Source organism: Lagenorhynchus albirostris, chromosome X (assembly GCF_949774975.1).
Source record: "Lagenorhynchus albirostris chromosome X, mLagAlb1.1, whole genome shotgun sequence".
NCBI classification, from domain to species: Eukaryota; Metazoa; Chordata; class Mammalia; order Artiodactyla; family Delphinidae; genus Lagenorhynchus; species Lagenorhynchus albirostris.
In genome coordinates, this window is record NC_083116.1 from 2,462,138 (window position 1) to 2,480,807 (window position 18,670).

General features: G+C 60.6%; 3 protein-coding genes across 3 annotated transcripts; 1 reads left to right on the top strand and 2 right to left on the bottom strand.

The window, feature by feature from the left end:
• The first annotated feature begins 723 nt into the window (after positions 1–723).
• Positions 724–1,497, top strand: LOC132514067 (melanoma-associated antigen 8-like). Its single transcript, XM_060138741.1, has one exon. It carries the CDS (start codon positions 724–726, stop codon positions 1,495–1,497), a length of 774 nt encoding a protein of 257 aa, XP_059994724.1.
• Positions 1,498–9,795: 8,298 nt separating this feature from the next.
• LOC132514019 (heat shock transcription factor, X-linked-like) lies at positions 9,796–11,939 on the bottom strand. The gene is made up of 2 exons (XM_060138655.1): positions 11,394–11,939; positions 9,796–10,443 (listed from the first exon to the last, which is right to left on the bottom strand). Exons 1-2 carry the CDS (start codon positions 11,937–11,939, stop codon positions 9,796–9,798), a joined length of 1,194 nt encoding a protein of 397 aa, XP_059994638.1.
• A 1,615-nt stretch (positions 11,940–13,554) lies between these two features.
• LOC132513702 (paraneoplastic antigen Ma6E-like) lies at positions 13,555–16,149 on the bottom strand. Its single transcript, XM_060138237.1, has 3 exons — positions 15,456–16,149; positions 14,988–15,170; positions 13,555–14,942 (listed from the first exon to the last, which is right to left on the bottom strand). The coding sequence occupies exons 1-3, from the start codon at positions 16,147–16,149 to the stop codon at positions 13,555–13,557; spliced, it is 2,265 nt and encodes a 754-aa protein (XP_059994220.1).
• Positions 16,150–18,670: the final 2,521 nt, after the last annotated feature.

An 18,670-nucleotide genomic window follows, 5' to 3' on the forward strand; every position in this document is an offset into this window, starting at 1 on the left:
CAGGTGCGGCCACCTGTGGGGCCCCCTCACTGCTTTCTGTTCAGATTCGGGGTCCTGTTCTGAGTTTCCCCTCCGGCCTGCAAAGGGGAGGGTCCAGGCCCTTAAGGGGAACAGTGAGCACGACGAGCGAGCCCCGAGGGGACCACCCACCCCAGAACTCAGCACTGGGGGGACCTCACAGAGTCCGGCCCAATCCTCCTACCAGCACCGAGGCCCAGAGCTGTGCCACAGTGTACACAAGAGGTGCGCCCTCCATTCCTCTTACAGGGGCTCCAGGAACCGGGAGGCGAAGGCCCAGGTCTGAGGACCGTGTCCTCAGGGCACAGAGCAGAGGAGGCCCAGGCAGCGCCAGGAGCCAAGGGGAGGTGCGTGCCCTGAGTGTGTACCCAGGGGCTCCCCCTCCCAGAACAGAGGGGACCCCACAACACCCAAGTCACCCCACAGCCCTGTCAGCCCCAGAACCTGGGGCCGTGCTGGCTGCACCCTGAGGAGCCCCTTCACTTCCTTCTTCAGGTTGGCAGGGGACAGGCCACCCAGGAGGAGCGCCCCTGTGAGGCCCGAGGGCAGCCCTTAAGACGAGACCTGTAAGTGGCCTTTGTCAGAGCTGCCCAGGGTGCCTTTCTCTGCCGAGGCCGCTCACACCCCCTCTCTACCCCAGGTACGAGGTCCCCTGCCCACACTCCCGTGGGCGGACCGACCCCAGTGATCAGGCCCCCGGTCGAGATGAGTGAGCTCCGCCAGCCTGAGGCCGACCTTGAGGCCCCAGTCCCGGCCCAGGGTCCGGTGGAGGCGCCGCTGCTGGGGGCTGCGGGGGAGGAGGCCGCATCCCCCTCGTCCTCCGCCTCCCCTGGCGCCCCCTCCTTCTCCGCCTATGCCGAGCCCTTGTCCCGCGAGGCACTTGTTGCGCTGATGGCTGACCTGGTGGGGTTCCTGCTCGTCAAGTTTCGTACCGGGGAGCCGACCTCCGAGGCGGAGATGCTGAGTACGGTCGTCCGGGAGCATCGGGACCACTTCCCCGTGGTCCTCCGCCTCGTTTGCGAGTGCCTGCAGCTGCTGTTTGGCTTGGCCGTGGAGGAGGTGGACCCCCGCGAGCGCACCTACGTCCTGGTCCCCACCCTGGGCCTCACCTGGGATGCAGTGCTGAGCGACTGGCAGCGCACGCCCGAGGCCGGCCTCCCTCTGCTGGTCCTGACCATGGTCACCCTGTTCGGTGACCGCGTCCCTGAGGAGGAGGTGTGGGGAAAGCTAGGCACCCTGGGGTTTTGTGGCGGGAGGGAGCTGCTCACCGAAGTGTGGGTGCAGACGGGCTACCTGAAGTACCGGCAGGTGCCCCACAGCGACCCTGCCCGCTACGAGTTCCTGTGGGGTGCCCGGGCCTACGCGGAGGCCAGCAAGTGGCAGGTCCTGCAGCATCTGCTCAGGAGCAATAGCATGGCTCCCAGGTTCTTCCCATCCGTGTCTGCAGGGAGTGTGAGCGATGAGGAAGAGGGAGCCTGAGCCAGAGCAGCAGCCAGTCCCACGTCCAGCAGCTTCTCCCGTGGGGCAGGAAGGGGGGCTGCTCCTTCACTCTGAGTTTGAAGAGGGAGCGGTCAGCCTTCTAAGCAGTGAGAGCCGGGCGAGTTGGGGGAAGCCGGTGTGCAGCATTTTGGGTTCCTGTTGTGTATGTTGACGTGGACTTCCATGTCGTTTTCTTTAGGAATTTTTCAAATGTTGGTTCTTTGAATAGAAGACTAAACAAGCTTCAGTGTCTAACTGTGTATGACGTTAATCCCACAGGTATTTGCACTAATTCAGTTCAAGAACAAGAGTTTTGCTGTTTTGTAAGAGAGGTTGGGAAATCTCCCAGTTCGTTTTGTGACCGTGTACAAGATAACAGGGAATTGGAATCAGAACTGCTCTGGAAATGTGGAAGTACTTAGCAGTGATATAGATGGGGGAAGAAATAGAAAAATAAAAGCCATTGTTGTTCCAATTCTTGCTTCCCTGTCTTGTCTGTCATTCTGTAAATAAAACGAACTATCTCTGTTGAGTTGGATTTGCACGGGTATTTTAAGAAAGTAGGAGAAGGTTCATCTGCGTCAATAAGCCCCCTGCCCACTGGTTTGTTTATTCCGCAGACCTCCACGGAGCCTCTGCTCTCCGGAAGGGCCTGTGTTAGTAGCGGGAACGCTAGGAAAGGCAGGACACACCCACACCTAGAGTGATGGTCTAGGAGCCACTGTCACATGAGGAAGGTGGTGAGACGTCCCCTAAGTCCCACAGAATAAGACAACATGGGACGAGGCGGTGGGGCTCCAGGAGCGAGCCCTGGAGTGTTAAGTGCCCCGAGCCAGGGCACTTCGGGCCTTTGGGAAGTGGGGGTTCCTTCTGTGGGAGGTGATGGTGATGAAGCTGGGTGGTGGCAGCAGCCAGACATGCAGAGGGTGTGTCTTGGGTTGCAGGGGAAAGTCTGAAATGGGACATTGCTGTGAGATGTCCTTCTGGGTCGTGGATAAAGCCGAGAGAAATCTCGCCCTGGGGCAGGAAGGAAGGGGTGCTGGCTCTTGTTGCATTGCAGTGGGCCACAGTGAAGAGGTAGGTGTTTCATACCCGCCATCTGCAAGGATTTCCAGAGAAATGAGGGTCTTGCTCTTTGAAGCCCTGCTCGGTATTCCCGGGGCTGGCCCTCCTCTCCCTGCCCTGGGAGAGCCAATTACCAACTGTATGGAAACGACCATTTTAGTCACCTGGAGTTTACTTTGGCCACTTGTGAGCAAGGTCTAGATTTCAGTGGGATGAAATGAATGAAAATAGGGGGTTTGAAAGAACAGAGGCTGCCGAAGTGGAAAGGAGTCGCCGTGTGACTGGAATCCTGGGAGCTTTGCGTGAGCTGCACCCAGCTGGGGAAATCACCACCCTTCCCTCCATGCCGACACACACACACACACACACACACACACACACACACACACACACACATCCAAATTGAATAATAAATCCTCCAGGAGTAAAACACACAGAACAGCAATTTTGACTGGTTTTCTATTCCGTTTCCTATGGAGCTGCAAATTCTCTGAGATGTCATGAAAAGAAAGCAATTTCCAGAGGGGAGAAGGACAGAGTCTGGGATCAGAATAATACTAGAAATAAGTCCTAGCCACTAAGAAGCAACGTCCGCCAGTGTCCCCGCGTTCAAGCAGGTGCAGAAATATGGCGGCATCAGAGACCCACAGGTTTGGGCTGTGACCTGGCATCGAAAGGAAGAGGCAACTCCTGGGCCTAATGGGATTGGGAGGTCACTGCAGTGGGAGGTGCAGACGGCGCCGGGGGCTAAAGAGGCAGCCCTCCCTGCTGAGCGCCGTACGACAACGTGAACATTACGTGGGATCCTGGATTTGAAGCACCTGCCATATAGCAGGTGGGCACTTGGAAAAGGTGGAGAATTTCAGGGCCAATGGAACCTGCTCAGACACTCCTGCCGGAAAAGAAGGGGATTTTGTCATCACAAATGGTAAGCGCTGCTTTTGTTGAGCCTCTACTAGGCAGTGTGGCATTGGAGAGCCGTCAGGTGCTCGTCCCCATCTTGTCTTCCTCTCCTCCCCGCACAAGAGGGGACACAGCACTGCCAGAGTCCTCTTCACTTAGGAGGGGTCATGTGATGACCCTTTGCCACTGAATCCTGAGCAGAAGCATTTTTGTCACGGCCATCTGTATCGAAGGCACACCGGGGTCGGGGGTTAGTCCTCAAGCCATGACAACTCAGACACAGACCACTGTGTTTCCTCCCCCAGGGTCTTAAGTCCTGCACCTTTGACCCTTAGATGTGAGATGCCAGACTCTGTGCCTTTAAGGCCCTGGGCAGGGTTGGAGGTGTTCCAGAGAGAGGCTGCCCCACAGGGAGCTGGCGGAGGGCATTTCCCTCAAGCAACCCGCGCCCTTAGGTCCCTGAGCTGCACCCATCCGTCCCCGCGGGGCTGTGCTGAGTCTCTGTCAGGAGGGCAGCCGCCAGCTGCCGAACGGCCCCGTTGGGGTCGGGGGCGTCCCCGTGGGGCCCAGCCCCGAGTCCCCCTCAGGGGTGACCCTGCTGCCCACAGCGCCCACTCTCTCCAGAACCTGGCCTCGGTCTGCACAGCCTGGCTTTTGCCCTGCCTGTCCCCCGACTAGGAGCCGCTTAGGCCCCGGTCCTGATGACCTCGTGCATGTATGTTTATCTGAAAGTCCCAGAGAAGCATCCCCCCCCGACCAATATCATGGTTCGGGTGGAGCTGGCAGGACGTGATGTAGGCACTCGGCGAGTCTCCTCGTGGTTGGTAAGTGATAATCATTGCCGCGTGGATGTGGGGCGAATCTCTGTGCTTCCGACTTACTTTGAAATCATTCCCTACGTAATGCCCAAATGTTTGAGTACGCTGATGACCTTCTGAATGTGACCGTGAGGTTTTGGTTTTTGAGCCTGAGTGCGAGAGGCACAGGCGTGTCCTGTCAGCCACCCGCAGAGCCGGCTAGGACTCTGGTGTCCCCGATCAGGGTGTTTGAGCAGAGGGGCAGGCTGTAGCAGATGGCAGGGGTGGTCCCCAGGACGCTCCCCCAGGCCCCAGCCACCTGCAGACCCGCATGAGGGTTTGGAAAGGAGCCAGGCAGGAGAGGGCTTTGGGGTCCCGGTGATGCAGGCTGTGAAGAGGGTCAGCCGCCCCAGAGAGGTGGAAGGAACAGCACCCACCAGATCCCATCTGACCTGCCCTGGGCTGGCCGGGGGAGGCAGGTGGGAGCAGATGCCGCTGCCGGTGAGCTGCAGCCCTGGACCCCAGCAGGAAATGGGTGCTCTTGGGACAACGGGTGCTCCAGGAGCAGAACCTCGTGGGGCACTCCCGGGGGAAAGCAGGGATTCCTAGTGCCCGTTTGTGCAGTGAACTGACTGATGGGGGGCAGTGCTAGCCCAGGGATGGCCGTGGCAGGCAGCGCAGCAGCGGCCGGGACACGCCAAGAGTGCCCCAGGGACATTCAGGGAGACACTTTTCAGGGGGGCAGCAGCGCCCTCCCCAGTAGACTCTGGACGAGCACACACCACCCCGGCACACAGCCAGTCCTGACCAGGGCGGGGCAGGGCACACGGGAGCTGCTGCCCATCAGCGGGAAGCTCTGACGTTCTCTACGTGCGCTGAGCCTGCCCCCTGAGGGGCTGGTGTGAGTTGTCTCAGCCGTGGCCCTGTTTCCCGAGAAGCCCCCATTCCCCAGCCCCAGCTAAAGTCTGCTCTGAGCTCCAGCCTCCTTGGCAAAGGGCTGACCTCCCGCCTGGCTCTCGCCTACCCTCCTCTGTGGCAAATATCGCCGGCTGCTGCTTTAGGGGCCTTTGTGAGCAAGTGCGGGGCCCGGGCCTGTGCCTGTCCGTGGTCCCTGAGCTGGGGCTGGGCACAGGGATAGGGCTGGGTTTTTGGCGGGATGCAGGGTGTGAAGCCAAGTGACATTCACAAGACAGCAGCAGGGTGTAAAGCCACGTGTGAGCAAGCATCCAGGAGGAGGGGCAACCGCAGGGCCCTGAAGGGCACAGACACTCACGCCCCGTGGGGATGCGGAGAGTCCTCCAGCCCGGTGGTCCCCGTGCTTTGAATGCAGGCTTGCCGCCTGCCTGACAGCCAGTGTGCCCGGGGAAGTGAGCCTGCAGGAGAACGTGGGGCCACCACGCCGCTGGGACAGAAGGGAGCAGAGTGGGCAGTGGAAGGGGAGAGCAGGGCCCAAGCCTGAGCATAGGAGCCGCCTTCAGAGGGCCGTGCCTCGGACCCCCACGTCCGGGACCCTTCTCCATCCTCACGCCCTCAGTCCTAGACCCTCACCCTCCTCCCTGGCCCTCGTGTCCATTTCACGAGAGATGGTGACCTGATGGGGCTGGGGAGGCCACGTGGGCAGAATCCAGTGTCAGGCTCTCATGGGCACTAATGCCTGGCTTCCCTGTGTTTTCTCCATGATGTGGCCTGAGGCGTCAGGTAGTAGGACCCCGTGGAGGACAGCTGAATCCCCCTTGACTGTTGGGGAGACAGGTCAGGCCAGTGCGGGGATGGGTCTTTGCACGCATATGATGCTTAGCTTGAATAAGAGTCCTTCTAGTGACAAGCTGATCAAATCATGGAGACTCCCTACGCCTCGATTTCTCCATCTGCAAAATGGGCCTCCTAACAGTACCAGGCAAAAGCATTGGTGTGGGTTTCCCCATGATGTGACCTGCTTGTAAAAAGCCTGTGCAAATGAAGTGGTCGGTGGCTGTAGCTCTTGTTACTGAGTGTGTAAGAAGGATGCGCCCTCCCCCATGTTGTGAGGATTCCCGACCAGTGCACGTCTTGGGATCCCCGCGTACGTGGATTAGCGCAGTTTTTCTTTTCTCGTGAACATTTGTTGTCAGAATGCTTGGGCTCGCCTTCCTCGTCTTCTCGCTTGTCCCCGTTCAAGATGAGGCGGTTGATCTGAGGTGTCGCCTCCATTGGAACACGGGTGTTTGCAGCTTTAGGTCCCAAGTGCCTCTTTGGCCACGTGCCATAAGTCCTGGGGGCTTTGGTATGTGTTTTCTTCATTTCAAAGTATTTTCTAGTTTCCCTTGTGATGTCTTGTACGTTCCCTGGGCTATTGTTATGGACTGAACTGCGTCCCCCCAAAATTTGCATGTTGAAGCCCCAATCCCCTAGAACCTCAGAATGTCACTGTGGCTGGAGTTAGTGGTTCTTAGGTTGAAATGAGGCCATTAGGATGAGGTCTGATCCAAGATGGCTGGTGCCCTTGAGGGAAGAGCGGATCAGCACACGCAAGGAGAGAAGGCAGGGCCTGGGGGTGCGTGCACAGAGGGTGACCACGTGAGGGGCGGTAAGAGCACGGCCACCTGCAACCAAGGAGACCGGCCGCAGTACAAGCCACCCCTGCTGGACCCTCCCTCTCGGCCTCCTGGTCGGAACCACCGTGAGAATCTGTGTCTGCTGTTTCAGCCCCTCATCCTGTGCTGTGGGATTTGGCATCGTCCCAGACTAATGCGGTTATTTGGGGACGCACGGCTCAATTTCCCTCTCTTTGCAGATTTCCCACATTTCCTTCTGTTATTGAGGTCTAATTTCACTCTATTTTGGCCAGAGGACATACTTTGTATGACTTCAGCCCTTTTGTTTGTATCCCCTTAAGTTTACTGAGGGATGCTGTGTGGCCTGATGCATGGAGTACCCTGGAGAACGTTCTAGGTACGCTTGACGAGCACGTGTCTACTCTGTTCGAGCACGTGTCTACTCTGTTCTTGGGGCTAATAGTCTACACATGTCATGAGACCTAGTCTTTGTACAGTGCTGTTCAAATCTGTGATTCCCGTACTGCGGTGCTGTCTGGTCGCTGTACCCATAATGAAAGCAGGCTGTGTTAGTCTGCTTAGAGCTGCCATAGCAAAGTCCCACAGAGGGGGTGGCTAAAACTACAGAAATGTACTGGGTCCCAGTCCTGGTGGCTAGAAGTCCAACCTCAACTTGCTGGAAAGTGCAGTTTCAGGTGAGGGAAGGCGTCTGTTCCTGGCTCGCAGACAGCTGGTTTTCTCTTGGTCCCTCACTCGGCTGCTTCTCTGAACAGGTTGTGGGGGAGAAGGGAGGCAGGGAGAGAGAGTGGTGGGGGAGGGAGAGAGAGAGAGAGAAAGAGGGAGGGAGGGAGAGAAAGGGGGAGAGACAAAGGGAGGGAAGGAGGGAGGGAGGGAGAGAGGGGGAGGGAGGGAGAGAGTGAAAGGGAGAGAGAGGGAGCGAGGGAGAGAGAGAAAGAGGGAGGGAGAGAGGGAGGGAAAGAGACAGGGAGGGAAGGAGGGAGGGAGGGAGAGAGAGAGAGAAAGAGGCAGGGAGGGAGGGAGAGAAAGGGGCAGAGACAAAGGGAGGAAAGGAGGGAGGGAGGGAGAGAGGGGGAGGGAGGGGTAGGGGAGAGAGAGAGAGAGAGAGAGAGAGAGAGAGACACACACACACAGGAGGGAGGGAGGAATCGAAAGCAAGAGAGAGAGGGACGGAGGGAAGGAGAGAGAGAAGGGGAATGAGGGAGGGAGAGAGGCGGTAGGGAGTGAAGGAGAGAGGAGAGAGAGAGAGAGAGAGATGGAGGGAGTGATAGAGGGGAAGGGAGGAAGGGAGAGAGAGAGAGGGGAAGGGGGAGGGAAGGAGGGCAGGAGAGAAGAGGGGGAGGGAGGGAGAGACAGGGAAGGGAGAGAGAGATAAGGAGCAGGGAAGGAGGGAGAGAGGGGGAGGGAGGGAGAGAGATAAAGGGAGGGGGGCGAGGGAGGGAAAGAGAGAGGGGGAGGAAGGTAGGGGCAGAGAGAGAGAGAGAGAGGGAGCGGGGAGAGGGGGGCAGAGGGGGAGGGAGGGATGGAGAGAGAGAGGGACGGAGGGACAGAAACGGAGGGAGAGAGAGGGAGGGAGGTTGGGAGGGTGGAAGAGAGGCTGAGGGAGGGAGGGAGGGAGATCTTCGGTGTCTCTTCCTCTTTGCCAAAGGACACCGCTCTTGTCGGACTAGGGTCCCACCCTTGTGACCTCATTTAACCTTACTGACTTCCCCAAGGGTGCTATCTCCAAATACATGCACCTTGGGATTAGCACTGCAACAGGTGGACTTAATGGTTGGGGTGGGAGCCGGGGGATCCATTTGAATCCATCACAGGGGGGACCGAAGTCTCCCACTTCTACTGTAGACCGGTTTCTTCCGTCCCTTCTGTCCATTTTTGCATCGTTCATTTGGGGCACTGCTGTTGGGCTGCTCAAGAGACCCCCCTGACGTGCACTAGCTGTTGCATTGTGACAGACGGGAGCGGCAGATGGGACCACCCCTCACCCGGGCAGACCCGGGGCTCCTCTGGCTGCTGGTGCTTGGATCATTCCTGGTACCTTGGGTCTACTTCCCCTCCTCCCCCAACCCACCTATTTTTTCTTTTCTGTGTTTCTGGCCACCCCACAAGTCTTGGGGGATCTTAGATCCCCGACCAGGGATTGAACCCGGGCCACCGCAGTGAAAGCATGGAGTCCTAACCCCTGGAACTCTAGGCAATTCCCACTCCCCGCCCGCTCCTTAGCAGTGTTTGGGAGGGGATGTCGCCCTATCGCTGTGACAGCCACAGAGTCCTGGCCAGGTCCCCCAGCCCATCCCCCACACGTGGAGGCAGCAACTGTGAGCTGGGGGTGCGCCCTGGCCTTCAGTGCTCTGTACACACCACTGGGCGCTGACCACAAGGACTCGCGGTATAAGCTCGACACCCCAGCCCCCAGAGGGTGGTGGAGCACGGCGCCCTTGAAGTGTTTAGCTCAAAAGGCAAGGAAAAGAGAACCAGGAAAATGTCTCCAGATGCAGGACCCGCAGTGAAAAGCAAACCTCAATCCTGCTGTCCAGACACCAGAGAGCATCCCCAAACTGAACACCCGCAGGCCCCTGCCAGGGACCGTCACCTCCACACCTGTGCGTCTCAGGACAGTAAGGGCTCTTTTCAGGCCTCTGACCAGGGGAGGCCTGAGCTCTTCTCATCTGTCAAATCGAGACCCTGCTGGACACGATGCCCCCGCAACTGTGAAGCCGCGGGTGCCAGGGCCTTCCTTGTGCTTGTCCAGCCCTTCAAGGGTCTTTCTAGTGGGTGGGCACAGGGCGTCTGAGGGGCTTCTCCAGGTGTCTGCTAGGTGCCCGCACTGGGCCGGGGGTGGGCTGTCACCTGTCATCGTTTCCTGCTGAGGGGACTCAACTGCTCAGCCACGCCCAGGACGGAGGCGCCAGACACGTGTTGGGTGGAACATCGCTCTCATGTCCCCGTGCTCTTTACTGCCCTGCAAGGTTCTGGCCGCGTTACCACCTCCGTGTGTCTGCAGGGTCTGCCTGGTCAGGGTCCTCTGTGGGCCTGCCTGGAGGGGTCGGGTATTCCAGGAAAGAGCGAGAGCCCATGCAGCAGCAGCAAAGGGGCTCAGGGGCCGACGGATCAAGGTCAGGGAGGCGGCAGGCCTGGCGGCCACCTCGGGCATCCAGGGTGCGCAAGAGGCAGCAGCGCGGCCCCCGGGAGCTGCGCGGGGGGGGAAGGCTGAGGACTTGGGGGGGTGCAGCGGCCAGGCCCGGCACGGGCCAGGGAGGACTCATCTGGGCGGGAGGCCAGGAGCAGCAGAGCCAGGGGACCTCGGCTGGCTGGGCCACCTCTGCCAGGACAGGGACTAGAGGGACCAGAACCTGCGCGTTGGGATCCGGCGTGGGGGGCTCGGCTGCTGTCCAAGGAGGGGCCGGAGCGACAGAGTCAGTCCTGGCCAGGGCGGAGGCATGGTCGAGTTGCGGGTAGCTCGGGGTCCCCTGGATGTGCTCAGGATACGGTGGGAGGCCGTCCTGCGGCTCCGCGGCGCTGGGCGCCGGGAGGTGCCCCGGGGCTGCCGGCTCGCCGTCCACCTGCCCGGATGCTGGTTTAGTGTGTACTCTCGGCTTCATCCTCACCAGGAGGTGCGGGCAGTCTCTCTGAAACAGGGGACTGTGGTAGAAGTGTAACTGAGGTCACAGTTGAGAGAGAAAAGGAAACCCCGAGTCACAAAAGAGTTGCTCGCAAGCAGCAGCCGCCTGGCTGGGCCCCTGGGCGCCCTCCCCCAGCCGACCCAAGGCCTCTTTGGAGAAAGCGGGACCCGGTCCCAGCAGGACGCTGTGCCCCAGCTTTGACATCCCCGAGACTCGCCCACTCACCATCGCCTTTCGCCCTTGGGAAATGACTGAAAATGGCCCCTTAGTATGAGTACAAGGCCCACGAAAGGGGACTTGGCGTTTGCAGGTACGAGACTGCAACGAGGTTCGGTAGCTTTCTAAGGAAGTGTCCGAATCGCCCCCTGGCCAGCACCTCCAGGGGCCAGACCGGGGACGCTGACTGCTTCCCAGGAAAGGACCTGCGCCCCCACTCAAGTGATGCTCTGGAGCTATGGGAGTCAAGGGGGCACACAGACCTCCCCCCTCCCCCCGGCGGGCCACTGTCCCCGAGCAGGACGGGAAAGGCCAGCGTTGCAGCAGTGTCCTCTTGTCCCCCGCTGTGACTGCGTGTCAGGCACGAGCGGCACTGCCCACGTGTCAGGAGTACAGGATGACGCCTTGCCCGCGTGTGCTGTGAAATGATCACCACAGGGGGTCCAGTTCACACGCATCACCTCACACAGACACACCAAAGGGAAAAGGAGGAGGGAGAGAAGTGACGTCCTTGTGCTGAGAACGCTTCGGGTCCCCCCCATAACAACGTCCCAACACAGCTCGCGGCACTGCCAGCTCCGGCCGTCACGCCGGTCCCCAAGTACCACCTTTAAAGGAAGCTCTCCCGACACGCCTGCCGCCGTCCCAGGCGGCCCCGAGGTTGGCACCCGCCCACCCCCGGGCCCAGTGGCTCAGCCCCTGGAGAGGGCTCCTCCCCCGCCGTCCCCCGCCCTCCTTACCTCGCTCAGGACGTGGGCGGGCCGCTCCTTCGTGGACAGGTTGGTCATGCAGAGGGACGTGTGCATGTCCTGGTACACTTTGCTGAATCCATAGCAGTTAAGCTGGCGGATGAAGCTCTCCACACGTTCTGTCTTGAACACCTTGTCTAGGCCGTCCCTGTCCAAAACCTCCTTTTGAAACAGCGGCCTGTTGACGCCTATGCAAGTCCCGTCTTCATTCCACCCAATGGATGCAAAGCGACTGCTGTGGACGATCGTCCACAGCTTCCTGGGAAAGGGGTGGAAGAGCAGGCTGCCTTCCCACACGGCCTCGCAGGCGGTGCGAGGCCTTTTCAACAAAGGCTCTTCCGTCAAATCCTGGAAAGCAGCTTCTCCAGGCAGCAGCCTGAGGTCGGGGTGCCCCGCGGGCACGGGCTGGTCCAGGGCGAGGGACTGGGGGGTGCAGCTCCCTGAGCCGAGGGCCGGAGCCGCTGTGTCGGGAGGAAGAGGCGCCTCGCCGAAGCCGGGTGCCCTGCCCGCGGCGGGGCCCTTCTCGTCCGCAGCCATGCGGAGCGCGGCGTGCCCCTCCGCCACGTAAACGGGACAGTGCAGCGCGGCCGGCAGCACCCTGGGCTCACACTCCTGCTCAGCCCCTCACAGAAGTGCTCCGGTTGCTCGGGGGTGACAGCACAGCCCAGCCAGGAAGTGACATCATAAAGGGCAGGCCCGTCAGCATGTCAGCCTCCTGCTTCACGCCCGTCATCGCAGGGGGCACGAAGACACTCGTGCACGGGTGCAGAGCCACAGGCCGAGCGCTCGTGCAAACCGGGCACGGCCTTCTGGTCCCGGAGCCCCCGGGCCAGGCAGATGTGCACGGACCCACGTGTGACCCACGAGGTCAGAAGTCCTCCTGTGTGTCCCCTGGCCTTCCGGGCCGTGCACAGCACCCATGATTTCAAGCACGAGCATCGCCCGAGACGCGGCCCACGGTCAAGGTCGCTAAAACTTTACGATTCACCTTCACCTATGAACTGGAAGAAAAACCCTCACAATGTCTGGGGCTGCAAAGTGCCTACCTTATCCTCTCCCTGGAGAGGTGTCCCATGGGTGCTGAGCAGGAATCGGACTCTGGACCCCCGCCCTCACCCGCAGCAGCCCTTTCCCTCCATTGCCCACAGCAGAGGCCAGACTCAGATGAAACGTTCAGGGAAATTTATTAAACAGAAACATTGACTGAAACCATTGAACAGAGGGCATAACAACACACAGAGGAACTTCTAACGGCCACCGGAGCTCACGGGTCCCGCCCCACCCCAGGGTCCTCGAAAAGGTGCCTCCGCTACACCCCACCCGGCGGCCCTCCATCTCCCCACAGTCTCCCTTCCTGAGGGCCCCGCGGGTGGCCTCTCGCCAGGAAGATGGGCGCCGGCCATGCCCGCTCCCCCCAGGGCAGACTCTCCATTTCTGGCCCACATGCCCGGGGCCTGGCCCTGCCCTATGGCGGGCACAGGGCAGCCCCACAGCAGGGTGCACGCCACCGAGCCGGGGACGTGGAGTCCCGAGGAACAACGGGGTGGCCCAGCAGAACACAAGCCCTGGGGGGCCTCCTGCAGACCTCCTGCAGCCCCGGTCAAGGTCTTCCTTCCCAAGGTCCCGGGGAGGAGCCCAGGTCCTGGGGTGGGCGCTGGCTGTGACCTCGTCCATCCTGTCCTTCCTGCCGGCTCCTGAGACTGGGCTTCCTGTCTCGGCGCCGGGACCGGGGCGGGGTGGACTGCTCAGAGGAGAACACATGCACCTTACCACAACAACAGGCAGCGCTGGGCCTGAATCTATGCCCAGAAAGCACACGTTGAGCTCACGACACCGGCCCACAGAGACCAGAGCCTTGGCTGGCTCGTGGCGCACCTCAGGGCTCTGCGGGGGGACGATGGCTAGGGTGTGTGTGTTGGGGGGAGGGGAGCGGGGGCTGGGGGTTCCTTGACACCTGGGTCCCTCTGGGGCCTACAGGGACACATTTGGGCTTGCCAGTACAGGGAGCAACCTGCCCCAGGGGATGATGAATAGGGGACCCTCTCAGGAGGGAGGCCCAGGCACCTGGAGTGGCCCCTAATATGGGGCCAGTAGGCTGCCAGGCCTGGCCTCCCCCTGCCTCCAAGCCTGGGGGCCCCGGGACCTGCTGAGCCTACTGGCCTGAGGTGCACCCCGGGGGGCTCATCTCTGCAGCCCCGTCCTCATTTCCCGGCTCTTCTGGGATGGGCTTGAGCCCCTCCTCGGGGGTCTCCTCGGCCTCCTGGCCTCCTGCCTGGGCGAGGCCCTCTGGCTCCCAGCCAGGACCTCCTGGGGCCACCGGGGAAGCACTGCCCATCCGGCCAGGCATGGGGACCCCGGGGGCATCTGAGGGTCCTGCCTGACCTAGGCCCGCAGGGGCGGCAGCACTTCCATCTTCCTGAGTGGCCGCGGACGCCTTGCTGGTCTCCCCAGGGCCAGGGGCTGCCCTGGCGGCACCATGGTCTTCAGGGGCCGCCTCGCCAGCCTTGGCAGTGCCGGCAACTGCCGCACTGGCCTCCTCACGTGCCGGGTGGTCCTCGGCGCTCCCTTCCTTGGAACGGGCGGCCTGGGCGGTGGTATCTTCACCATGTGCAGTGGTGCCTGCGGTGATGGCCTCATGGGCCGGGGCGGCCTGGGCGGCTGCTGCCAGGACTGCAACGTCCACACGGGCCTCTTCCTGCCCTGGGAAGTGCTCCCTGCTAGCCGGGTCGGCGTCCCAGGCCTCGGTCCTCTGGATGAGCCGCAGCATCCCCGCAAAGCCGGGAGGCCTCCTCATCAGCCGCCTCCTCCTCAGCGTGTCCCGGAGCGTGTCGTTCAGCCGGGCCCGCGTCAGCACCTGCCGGGCGCGCGCCTGGTCCGCCATGGCCGGGTGGATGGCCCCCTTCTCCAGGGCCGACTGCAGCAGGCCTTCCAGGCGCATCACGTACGCAGAGAGAGTCTCCTGGGGCCGCTGGGCACAGGTCACGAACTTCAGCCGAGCACTCCCCCGGGGGTCCTTGTTCCCAAACACCTGCACCAGCGCGGCCAGGCAGTCCTGGGCAGCCAGCTCGGGATCTTCCGCCAGGAGGCCGCGCAGGAGGTCCAGCGCGGGGCCGCGCAAGCTCTCCACCAGCCTCCTCCTCCTCTCCCTCTCAGACACGTGGCGCCACAGGTGCAGCGTGTGGCTGGCCTGCTCCAGCCAGCTCTCAGAGGACCCTTCCCCGTGGCCCGGCTCTTCCATCCCAGAGAAGGTTCCCAGCTCCTGGTAGCCCATGCTGTCCAGCACGGGCTGCGAGGCCTGCCTCCACTGCTGGGTCCCGGGCCCTGCCTCACCCATGGCGCCTGCCACTGTCACAACTGCTTCCTCAGGCGCAGCCATTGCCCCGCCCGTGGGTCCTGCCATACTCAGAAGTCCTGCCACGCCTGCAACATTTCTGTAACCTGCAGCTCCTTCCTCATCTGACTCAGCTCCTGCTTCACCTTCAGCTCCTGCTTCACCCTCAGCTCCTGCTTCACCCTCAGCTCCTGCTTCACCCTCAGCTCCTTCCAGCCCTGCAGCTCCTTCCTCACCTTCAGCTCCTTCCTCACCTGCAGCTCCTTCCTCACCTGCAGCTCCCTCCTCACCTTCATCTCCCTCCTCACCTTCAGCTCCCTCCTCACCTTCATCTCCCTCCTCACCTGCAGCTCCTTCCTCATCTGACTCAGCTCCTGCTTCACCTTCATCTCCTGCTTCACCTGCAGCTCCTTCCTCACCTGCAGCTCCTGCCTCACCTGCAACTCCTGCTTCACCTGAGGTTCCGTCGTCACCTGCAGCTCCTTCCTCATCTGACACTCCTGCTTCACCTTCAGCTCCTGCTTGACCCTCAGATCTTTCCCCACCTGCAGCTCCTGCCTCACCTGAGGCTCCCTCCTCACCTGAAGCTCCTTCCTCACCTGCATCTCCTGCCTCACCTACAGCTCCCTCCTCACCTGCATCTCCTGCCTCACCTTCAGCCCCCTCCTCACCTGCAGCTCCCTCCTCACCTGCACCTCCCTCACCTTCAGCTCCCTCCTCACCTTCAGCTCCCTCCTCACCTGCAGCTCCTACCTCACCTTCAGCTCCCTCCTCACCTGCAGCTTCCTCCTCACCTTCAGCTCCCTCCTCACCTGCAGCTCCCTTCTCACCTGCACCTTCTTCCTCACCTTCAGCTCCCTCCTCACCTGAAGCTCCTGCCTCACCTTCAGCTCCCTCCTCACCTGCAGCTCCCTCCTCATCTTCAGCTCCCTCCTCACCTAAGGCTTCCTCCTCACCTGTGTCTCCCTCCATACCTGCGACTCCCGCCTCCTCTGCAGCCTCCTCCTCCCCTGCAGTTCCTGAGTGACCTGCAGTTCCTGCCTCACCCGCCCTGCCAACCACTGCTTGTCCCTGGGGCTGCGCAGGGCAATTGGGTCTATCCTGTGAATCAGCATCAGGGGCCTGGGGCAGGCAGACCACAGTCCAGGGCCCTCCCTTGCCTGGTATTTGCCGGGGGAGCAAGCTTCGATTTAAACACTCAGCAAACTCGACCAGGGCAACACTCGACCCCAGCTCCTTTCTGTAGACCTTGCCCAGCACTCGGTACCTGCCCAGGGAACGCAGGGCAGCCTGCACAGCCTCCTGGAATTCCTGGTCTTTGCAGTCATCTGGGATTCCCAGGATGAGCAGAGATCGCTGGGCGTTCACGCCCATCGACCTGCACCAGTCCCGCAATACCGCCAGAGCCATCGCCATCTTCGAGGACCTGAGGGTGGGGGGAAGCGATCAAACAGGTGTGCACAGGCTGTTGAAGTGTGGGAATCGGCCTGTGGGTGCAAAGAGGAGAGAATCATGTTTGTGCCACACAGCCCACCCTAGTGCCCCTCACAGCAGCAGCCTGGAGCACCTCCCTGCCCTGTTTGGTTTGTTTGACTTTAGGAAACTTTTTTTTATAAATTACATTTATTTACAAGATAGAAGGCTAGGGACTTCCCTGGTGGCGCAGTGGTTAAGAATCCACCTGCCAGTGCAGGGGACACAGGTTCGATCCCTGGTCCGGGAAGATCCCACAAGCCGCGGAGCAACTAACCCCACGCGCCACAACCACTGACCCAGCGCTCTAGAGCCCACGAGCCACAACTACTGAGTCCACGTGACACAACCTCTGAAGCCCACATGCCTGGAGCCCGTGCTCTGCAACAAGCCACCGTAATGAGAGGCCTGCGCACCGCAACGAAGAGTAGCCCCCGCTCGCTGCACCTAGAGAAAGCCCGCGCGCAGCAACAAAGACCCAACGCAACCCAAAGTAAAAATAAAATTTAAAAATAATAACAAAAGAGCACTTGTTGCGTACGACTCAAGAAACAATAATAAAATAAAATAATTTTTTTAAAAAAGACAGATAGAAGGCTCGTCACCTTTTCTACATTTCTGGCCTCAGTTTTAGGAAGCTGCCTTTTTCCCAAGGAATTTTTCAAGTCTTCCAATTTGTTAGCATAAACATTTCCATAATGTCCCATAATATTCCCCTATATCCTCTTTGTTAATGTACATCTGATCCGTAACGTTGGCCCTCTTTCATTCCTCATATTGGGGATCAGCGTTCTTTCTATGTTTCCGTGATTCATCGTTCTAGGACTTTCTCGGTTTCCTTGCTCTTTTGAAAGAAGCGCGTGGCTTTGTTCACCGTGTCCATAATTTGCTTTCTATCACTGATTTCCTCTCTTAGCTCTCTTATTACTTCATTTTATGTTTCCTTTGCTCTTCTTCTTCTAGCATCTCTCAATGGACTGTTAGCTCACTGATTTTATGTCCTGACTCTTTTCTAACAGAAGCATTTAGAGGAATACAGTTTCCTCCTGTCGCTTTTTGCTGCCTCCCACTAATTTTGGTAAGTTGTGCTTTTTTAGTATTCACTTGGAAATATTTTCTAAGTCCCTCTGTGATTTTTCTCTTTGATCCATGGGTTTCCCAATATTTGAAGATATATTATCATTAGTACCATCAAATAAAATTCCCCCGTGATGAGAAAACTTATCATGTAAACTTGCAATACTGCTAAATTTATGGAGACTGTTTTACAACTCTGGTATGGCGTGTCCGGGTGAATGTGCAAAGCACCCTCGTAAAGAATCTGTGTACTCTGTGTGGAGGCCAGGGCCTTGCCCTGCCCACCCACCTCTGCAATTCCTGTGCCACCCGGACAGAGGCGACCTGAAGCTCTCGATGCCTCATGCAGTGGGCCAGAGCCCCTCCCTGGACCCCCACAAATCCATCTGCCATGGCCAACAGCCTCCACCAGATCACAGCAGCCCCAGCGCCTCCCCCTCTCAGCTTCACTTATGCCCCCCCCCCCCCCCGTGGCCAGGCGGCTCCTCCCCGACCCCTCGCACTACATCCCCTCCATACACCCTCCCCCACCCACCAGCTGGTGGCGCTCCGCTCTGGGCCCTGGAAGCCGGGCGCCCCGCCATGCGTAGAGGTCAGACTGCCTCTCTCACCTCCCCACACCGGGGAGTCCTCCCCCGAGCACACTCAGCGCCAGGGGCTCTCGCTTCTCGTACCCCAGACGCAGAGCCCACCCGTCTTGCCCCCGCCCACCCGGGAGCCGGAGCCCCCTAACTGCCACGAGCGTCCTCCCCCCCCACCCCACGCCCCGCCCCGGCGGGAGCTCCCCTAACGCCTACCGCACCCGCGCCCGGGAGTCCTCCCCATCGACCCCCGCCTCAGCCTTCCTCCCGCCACACGCCGCAGCCGTTAGCCCTCCCCTCCCGTCTCGGCCCCGGGGGTGGGGCCCGCCCTTCCCGTCCTCCCCACCCCCGCAGCCAGTCGTCCTCTCCTCTGGCCCCCAAAGCCGGCCTCACCCGACCAGTAGGAAGCCCTCCGCTCAGGCACCCCCCACGCTTAGCCATTAGCCCCACCCTCTGCACCCCGACTCCAGAACGCCCCCCACCAGCCACCCCGGAAGCCAGCGGTCCTCCCCTCTGACCCGCTCACTGGGGGACCCTTCCCTCAGCCCCCCTTCAGCCCGCTACCCTCCGCCGCCGCTCCCCCACTCCCAACCGAGCAGCCCGTAGCCCTCCCCCGACCTCCACTCCTTCCCAGGGCCCCCGGTACCTGCGGAGTCCAGCCCCCGGCAAAGCCCCCGCCTGTCTCCTGACTCGCTCTGACTCTCTGGATGGCTCCGGAGTCCCGCTCACGAGGGGCTGAAGAGCTCGTCTCAGCAGAGCAGCCAGGAACTGTGCCGCCGACTGTCCCAGGCACTCTGTGCGAACGC